At 40.1% G+C, this 8,581-nt stretch overlaps 1 protein-coding gene across 2 annotated transcripts; it reads left to right on the top strand.

Annotated features, from left to right (window-relative positions):
• Positions 1-665: 665 nt before the first annotated feature.
• LOC131782450 (microtubule-associated protein futsch) lies at positions 666-7,371 on the top strand. 2 transcript variants are annotated; one of them, XM_059099184.2, is made up of 2 exons: positions 666-1,326; positions 4,591-7,371. In XM_059099184.2, the coding sequence occupies exons 1-2, from the start codon at positions 945-947 to the stop codon at positions 6,600-6,602; spliced, it is 2,394 nt and encodes a 797-aa protein (XP_058955167.2). In that variant the 5' UTR covers positions 666-944; the 3' UTR covers positions 6,603-7,371. The 2 variants fall into 2 exon arrangements, with proteins under 2 accessions (XP_058955167.2, XP_058955168.2); XM_059099185.2 differs by lacking the exon at positions 666-1,326 and adding an exon at positions 2,707-2,804.
• The last annotated feature ends 1,210 nt before the right edge of the window (positions 7,372-8,581 follow it).

The raw sequence follows: 8,581 nt of genomic DNA, 5'->3' as shown, positions 1-8,581 counted from the left end.
TTCCATGCTCGCAGTCCAAAGATCAACATTAAGAAAGACAGCTAAATGAGCGCGCCTCGTTGTAAACCATTAAATCTTACTGGTAGTTTTTCAACTTATTTTGTGCCGTTTATGCTCATTGACGCCGGAAATCTGTGGTTTAGCGTATTTCTTATGAAAACAGAATTGCTCATATTAATTCTGAGGTTAAAAATGCGACAGATGATTTTTAGCTAGGACTATCGCCCTTGATTTTTGCGGGATCTTGAGATATTTCCCATGGGACGCAAACGCGCGAGTTTGAATTTCTATTACGTGGAAAATATCGTGCTGAAAAAAAAAAAAGAAAAACTGCTCTCTTTCCAGCTTAATTAGCTATTACGTCACATAAATAGCTTTATTTCGATTAAGCTGTGCTTAAAATTGGTACCCATTGCTAAGTGATAAAGGGGCTAAGAGTTTAATCTTGGTGCGATTAATATGTCACGCGTGTACACACGTATGAAACACGCACGCGAGCAATGTGAGGAAAAGGTTAATTCATTTGATACGAGTCATTATATGGACAGAGGAATATGTCTATAATGACTATTTAAAAGGCGCCAATTCGACGCTAATATTTTTTTTCACCGCAATAATATCTATGTCGGGCCCACTTGACCGCTTGACTTGTTATTTTGTGGTATTCTGACGTTCTGTGGCCCGCGTGATAATCTTGTTGATAAATTTATTCATGAGTTTTGAGTCGGTGTACTTTTGTCATCGCTAGACACGTTCACGTTCACTGCAGCCTTTGTTTTGAAAATTTGCATTTGTTTGAACTATCTCGTTCTGTGATTGATGGTTCCTGTAAACCACCAACAGATATGTGAATTACAAAACTAATAACAGTGTGCTTGCTCCAAGTCAAGTTCATGTTACCGCGAGATCACTTAGCAAGGAAACTCCAAATTTCCTTTTGAGGGATGAGTTTGAATACCAAATCGATGCGGGACAGGACTCCAAAGTGCTCGATTGTCCTAAGCAATGTCTTAGCGATCGTATTTCGACCGACATCAACAGTACACAACTGCGAAAATATTCGCAGAGACGACTCGTCTGAAAGCGGCGATCCTAAACCGTCGCATCAACTCAACGGATTAGAATTATTCCACGAATTCAAAGAGGCGAACAAATCTACAATGCTAACAAGGCTAACGGAGAGTTTGAGCGAGATTCGGCTGAAAGGCTGGGTTTTTCCGTTCACATTACTGATCAAAGGACCACATGAAGATGTTGAAGTGATCAAGGAGGCTTGGAGACGCCATTTTCTCCGGAGCCCGGATAATTTTATAATCAAAGATATAGGTAAGTTTATTTCAGTCATCCAAGTAGTTTTTCTTTGCTTTTCAGATTGCGATCAGTCGAGATAAAAACGCTTTCATGAACTCGTCAATCAGCTTTGCGGGGCTTTCCTCAGAAACTGATACCTAGAATTATTGCTAAGTGTTCCACAACGTAATTTGCGTTTAATTAGACTGCCGAAACCTACTCGCATTCAAAACTTACCATGTTTTGAGCACCGCAACACATCCCTCAGGGGAACTTGTTCTGACATCCTGATCTGTGGAGAGGGAAAAAAACGCTGTAAATCGTTCGATCTACGCGCAGACAGTTAGCGAGTTGTTATAGGCAAACAAGTAGATTCTCAGAGCAGGTGTATATAATACAACCGATGACATAAGTGCAGATAGCCGGTCGTACAATATTACAGTTCTGTTATTTCTCAATATGAGTTCGCCAGAATGTTCTTGCCGTGCCAACCTTAGCTTTATGCGAAAACAATGTAGTGCATTTAACTCAAACACTCTACTACGATCTAGTTCGCTGTTCTGGATTCACTTGCTAATGCAGTTACTTCTTTGTAACGTCTTCAAAATTACACAGATTAATAATTAACACGCTTTTAAACTGACCAGAAATATATCGTTTTAAGATAGTTCCAGATAACATGTGCTTCTGATGCATTTTACTATTTTGGTTTTGGCTCATTTGAATTTTCCATTAGGGACAAGAGGTTTTGCTTGACTGGAGAAGAAAAGCTGCGGGCTTCCGATTGATAAATAAGTTTTTACATGGATGATTTCACCCGTGAATCTGTCGCAGTTATGTCTCTCAAACAACCAAACTGTTTTCGACATGAAACACGGTTCTGACTGCTTCAGGCTTTTAAAGCTACAACGAAGAAACTAAAACAACTCCGGAGACTTTCTATTTGATAAACATATGATCAACGTCTGAGTCCAAAATTAAGTTCATTTGTCTATTGTGACGGCTATTGTCAATGAAGGCTTTGAGAAATGACAAAGAAAGGGATATTTAAGCGTTTCCACGCGTGATATCTTTAATAAGCCGTGTTCTTGATGTTTTGAATGAGTTAAACAGTTCACCGATACAAAAGAATACGATACTAGAATCACTCTTTATTAGTTTTCTTTCACTCTTGGACTGATAGCAGGGTAGCACATTGTTTCATTTCGCTCTGCGATTCAAATGTTGATCAAGCGAAGTAGTTGTCGCACACTGCTCATTTGCAAAACCTAGGCCATTCTTTCCAGCCGGAAGTCATGCTTTTATAGTGAGTTTTTCGCCGAAAGCTAGGATTACCAGGATCTTTCCTGTTCAAATCCAATTGTGTTTTTCAATGGGAAAGGAATGTCACACAAACTTAAAACATCTATCTGTACTCTTAAGTACACAATAGCATCAAACATGGTACAAGCAAAAAGCAAACTGCATTTGCAGAAGACATAATGTCTCGAATATTAAATGAAAACTGGCGGGAGGTAAGAATCTCACTTGATTTTATCATGTTATTTTTATCGTAACTTTTTATGGAACTTCACAGGGATTTCTCCTCAAGTTTGAATTGCAGTTATTTTCAGCATCAAAGTAGATGAGAATTTTGTTTTAAAAGCCTCCCGAATGAGAAGGAAAATTTGAACAAGTGCGAGAAGGATTGTGTTCGCTTTAACGATTTTAAGTGAGCAGTCTTTGTCTTCTGCCGTGCATGACCTGCTAAGACAGTGGGCGGTCCAACTAATGGGAAGAAAAATAAAATTTAGTCAAAACAAAGTAAAAGGAACTTTCATACTGAGAGGAACAAGGAATAATTTTATAGCAAGATGATTAGTAGAGAATTCGTTTTGAGCGCAAATGTTCACTGCAGCACGCAATGTTTTCAGAGAAAAACTGAAAAGTTTTGGACCAGAGTCCGATTTTGTTCTCCTGATGTAACTACATTGTTTAAATTTTTTGCGGTTTGGGAAAGATACTATTCCTGTAAACCTTAAGCTTTGCAGTAATTTGCCAAGTATTTTTCCTAATGCGCTGTAGTTGTTCTAGAAAACATCTAAACAAATTGGTGTTTACATTTCGGCTGGCTATGAGCGATATTAAGAATTTTCACTTTTTTTCGGTAATTTGCTCCGAAGATATGAGCAATGGAAAGAGAGGAGCTCTTTTTTTCAATTTTAAATAATCGTTTCCGTTTTATTTTATCTGCTCTCCGTCACATCAACACTAGCTGAGTTTTCGTGTTCATGAAATGTAACACAGGTGCGCAAATTCAAGAAAAGCCTATTTAAAATTTCAGCAGTGAACAAGTATGGTAATAAGCAGGAAATAATGGTACTTAATTCTTGTCAAACTAATTTTTCTTTTAACCTATGCAAAACAAAGGAAAAATAGAGAAGAAAAGGTAACTTGAAATAAATTGTCTTTACTACACTTCCACGTACACGCGCGTGCCCTTCTCCCACGTACACGAGCGCGTGCGGATACGATTTGCACGCACGTGAGTTTTCTTCTCGTGCCATCCGCGCTGCATCATCCTAAAAATAACTGCAGCGAAATTGAACTTGTGAATTGAATAGTGTTCATGCGATACCGACTCTGTCTGTGATGTTCCTCAATTGCTTTTTTTTCTTTCATTCGATAAATGAAAAGTCAGCGAACCGTTTGAAAATTTCGAAACTGCAAAACCTCCCCCTCTGTCCCATATTTTATCCTGATAAATACATGTTGCTGTGATGAAAGTTTTTCACCTTCGTCGATTCAAGACCGATAATAGATTTCCTTGGGAGTACTTGCCTTTCTTTACTTGAAGCCATCATTATGACAGTTGATTCTCTCGTTCCCAGTCCATGCAGTTGCAAAGAGCTTCGATAGTCGATACTCAGTACAAAGCTAAGTTCGAGTAGTGATTAAAAATTAAAAGGGTAAAATTTTTACAGAAATACTAGGATTATTCGAAAACAAAAAGTGAGGCACACTTAGCCTCTCTCCCATGGAGCAACAGAGCCACATTGAGAGGGGTGGTCATGAAATAAGTGCTACACTATCGTCCGGTTGGCAATTTTCCGGCTGTTTCATTATAATTCAAGTCGTTTTCTCGACCAAGAGGGGATCACATGCTCTTTAACTACCCCCCCCCCTCCCCTCAACCCCACACACACCCCGCGCGCCTCCCTTCACCGGTTCATCAATTCACACCCATAATCTTAAAAAGTTTTTAGCGGGAAGTTATTCGTTTCAACTTTTCTCACGCCCTTCAAACATTACTCTCCCCAGGCGCTGTAAGCTCTGTTGGTATGGAAGTTATCCAGCAAGCTCCATTCCTTCCATTAACCAAGTCTCTGATGGAAACCATAGCTGCCTTGAATAGCAGTCAGTTGACAGCCACACAGCAATCGATCGCGGAATACCTGGCAAGAACTTACCAATACGTACACGTGCCGAAACTCAATGTGATTCATGACTGCCTAGGAATTCTGATCAAGGAACGTAGAATTTACCACACAGGTAATGGATACTTTGTGAACGGTCATAACCCTTTTAACAAACCCACAGACGCGCCAAAAGAAAATGGCGAGGTTCAAAGCGCGAAAGAATCGAAGTGCGTGGCGTGTGAAGTCATTTCAAAAGGAAAATCAGCGAAAAATGACAAAAAAAAGAAAAAAGGTAAAGGAAAAGTAGAGGATAATGTTAAGGAGAAGGAAAAAGAAAACGAGAAGAGCAGAGAGGAGGCCAAATTGGAGCGAAAAGCTTCAGTATCTAGCACTGAGACTAAAGAAGCCAGAGATGGGAAGTCGTTGACGCCGCATACACAGGAAGAGACAACAAAGCCTCCGAGTGAAACAGCGAGTGAGACAAGCAGCGAAGGAACAAATAAGAAGCCAAAGAAACAAAAGAAAGGTGTACTCAATCAGATATCCTGTTTTATCAAAGGCAAAACCCTTTCCTCTGCAGAGGTATCTGAAGATACAATACAGGAGACAAACATTCTACCCACCTCTCCCCTTCAAGCACCGCTTGCTGGTCCAGAGGACATGTCGCCCTCCCTCATGAGAAACGAAAAAAGTGTTCTCCAACAACTCAGATTTAAAAGGACTTTGTCTGCTCCGGCGGGCCATTCACCTTTGTCTGTGCCACTTCCGAAGCTTCAAGAGTCCAACGAACGAAAACCCAAAACACCGACTCCAAATCTCCAGGAGCTTGGCAGAAGTAAGTCCTTTTCCGCCACAGAAAAACGCCCCCAGCTTGTCATGCGAAGCAATTCATTCACTGCTCCAAGCACAGCAACCAGAGTCGCTCGTCAGATTTCGACCGAGGGTGCTCCTGTGACTTGGGACCGACCACGCCCAAGAATGAACTACGGAGACATCATTCGGAACACACCAGGGAGACGAACAATCCATATCTCTCAACCAAATTCGTACAATATTGGAATTATCAGACCCATGAATGCGTCTCAACAGCAACCGCTATCACGAAACAGCCCCATCACAAGAGAAATCCCCCGGAAGATAGAAGGGTCACTGTCACCTTCCAGTATCCCTCGGTCATGCGCTTCTCCCTCGAGTGCTCCTCGTTTAAAAGAAAACTCAAATCATGCCCGTGTCCCTGTGATGCGGAGCAAGTCTTTCACGGAACCAGGCGCAGTGAAGCTTCCAAACCGTCAGTTTTCCCATCGCCAAACGATCGGGTCACATTATGAGTCTCCTCTGCAGCAGCTGTTGGCGAGAAATACCCCGGGCTACACCTCCCCTCCGAGTAAAGTCGTGCGTGTGACAACTGTTCCTAAAGGAGTCAGGTACCATGTCCCAGCCAAACACTTACCTGCTTCGCTTAAGAGGACTACACCCGGTACGTTCGCCCGGAAGCAGCAGAAACAACCATCAGCTTTGCCTCAGAGCGGAACTCCTCGAGAGAAACCACCGCCACGCACCGATTTCTCTTCGCCTATCTTCTATGATACGAGCAAACTCGCTGACAAAGGCAAAAATTGCTTGAATAATGGCAATGTAAAAAATGCTGGCGGAGAAGCCAAGTTTCAGACTCCAGTCTCTCAGCCAAACTGCACTTTTCAGCAAGCCCGCGGTGCACCATCAAATGGTGTCAGCAGTGAATACATTTGCATAGAAGAGATGTCGTCAACATCAGCTTCCGAATTAACTCTAACTGAAGAGAGTGACAGGTGCACGGAGACTAGGAACGAAAATGAAGACAGAACACAGGGCCTTTACAAAAAAATCACCGAGGATACTGTTAATGATAGTTTAACATTTATTGGTATTATTTAGTAAATATTAAGGCTGGTACTGATACTTGAAGCTAGAAGTGATTGCAGTTTTTTATCAAAAAAGAGGAATCGACTAGTTAATCATGGGGAAAAATACATCTGTCGTGTTCCTATGGCACGTTGTGCCAACGAAGATTATTTTTGCCTTCTCGGAGATTTGCTGAATTCGACGCGAGGTAAAAAAAATAATTAAATTCGATGATTTTGTAGTCTGATAGAATTTAGTACGTCAAATTTTGTATTCAAATGAAATGATTTAGGTTTCTAGAGAGGTTTATCGGTAGAAAAATAGAGAATATTCTTAAAATGATTTTGAAAGTGATTTTTTAATGATTCTTGTAGAAGCTTTTTTGGGAAATGGTGATGATGATAATAGACAAATGGAGCACATTTTTAGAAAATTTTGAAAACAGATATTTGATACTAAAGTAAACTACGGTAGATATCATAAATGCTGCAACCTGATTGGCTAAACTATACTTGTTATCTATTCTATGATAGGCGGGGGAGTACTGGTAAGAAGCAAAACAGCGTGCGGTTGTAAACAAAATGAAAAAAGATATGAGCCTGTCATATTTATAAGTTTTGAAAGACTAGCAGATTTAAAGAAAAGAATTAGATCATTTGCTCTCGATTTGTATTCGTAATAGTTGCTTCTTTCTTCGTCTTCGTCAACCCTACCACAATAGAAATCTTGAGCTCGTTAAACATCAGTATTAACTGAAGTTGCTTGTCACAGTTGTAGAAGGCAAAATATATTGTCAAAAAGAGCAAGGTGCGGATTTTTTTTCTCCCCTTCTCCACGAGTTCTAGTCCTCCTTTTATAGCATAGACCTATTCTTTCTTGACATTGCCGACAATTTTTCAGGTCGCAGAAATCTGAGATATTTTGGCATTAAATTTCTCAACCTCTGGCTTCAGTTATTTTGCAAGTGGGATAAACTTTATAAATAACTTTGTAAATTATTATTTCCATTCGTGTTGATACATCGTTTATACACCTTTACGTTAACTGCAATTCAGGCGAAAATCGTTGGAGTCTTGATGTATCAAACGATCAATAGCAGTAGCGCTGTCAGTGAAGGAGATTTCCTGGGAGTGATCAGAAATTTTAAATTTTTGGACTGACGAAGGGTAGTTAAATGTAACATGGAACGTTCACCTTTTAAGATTTCGTTTGCTATTTTAAAATCTATTTCCTTTCAATTTAGAGGAAGTTTGGGACTGGTAATTATATGTCGCCAAAGAAGGGGGCGGGGGAAGGTGGGGAGGGGGGTCGGAGATTTTTGGCTATTTTATGATAAAATTTACCTGATCCCCCCTCATTGGCTGTTATTTGGCAGTTAATTTTCTATAGTCCCACCCCTCCTATGTATTCTGTCAGCGTCGACTGATTCCCCTCCGTTCACCCTGAAAATCTTGTGATCCACCCTGAAGTCCAAAAATCCTCCCTCACACACAAACTCACCCACCCACCCCAGGTTATAAATAATTTCGTACTTGTCCCCTGGTGGAATTCAGATCAAAATGTTTTTCTACGGGGAGCATCGGATCTTGGGCACCACTTTCTCAGTCGCGCTTAAGCCCCTCGACTGAAGAAAATTCTGTGCTGGCCCTGATAACCTTGGGTTGTGCTTTCATAGAGGCTCGTTTTCCAATACAAGTTTACTGAGCGAAAAAATTAGCCCAAGTATCTCGATATTAAACTTGTAATTGTTTCCCTTTAGTCTGCAGGGCAATGTTCATAGAAACTGATAAAAACAAAAGATGATTTTTCTTCGATATCATTTCTTAAGTAAACACCGGAAAATTATATTTGTTTGAAATTTATATTATGTTTGAACAAATCTATAAACAATTACATTCACGTATACAATCTGCCATTTTGACTTTTGTTTTCATCATAAATTTAAGAAGTTTCATTTATGTGACTTACAACTGTTTCCATTTGAGTGAGAATAAAAAATAGGATTATTTACA

This window comes from Pocillopora verrucosa, chromosome 14 (genome assembly GCF_036669915.1).
Source record: "Pocillopora verrucosa isolate sample1 chromosome 14, ASM3666991v2, whole genome shotgun sequence".
NCBI classification, from domain to species: Eukaryota; Metazoa; Cnidaria; class Anthozoa; order Scleractinia; family Pocilloporidae; genus Pocillopora; species Pocillopora verrucosa.
This window is presented reverse-complemented; position numbering and strand designations above follow the sequence as displayed.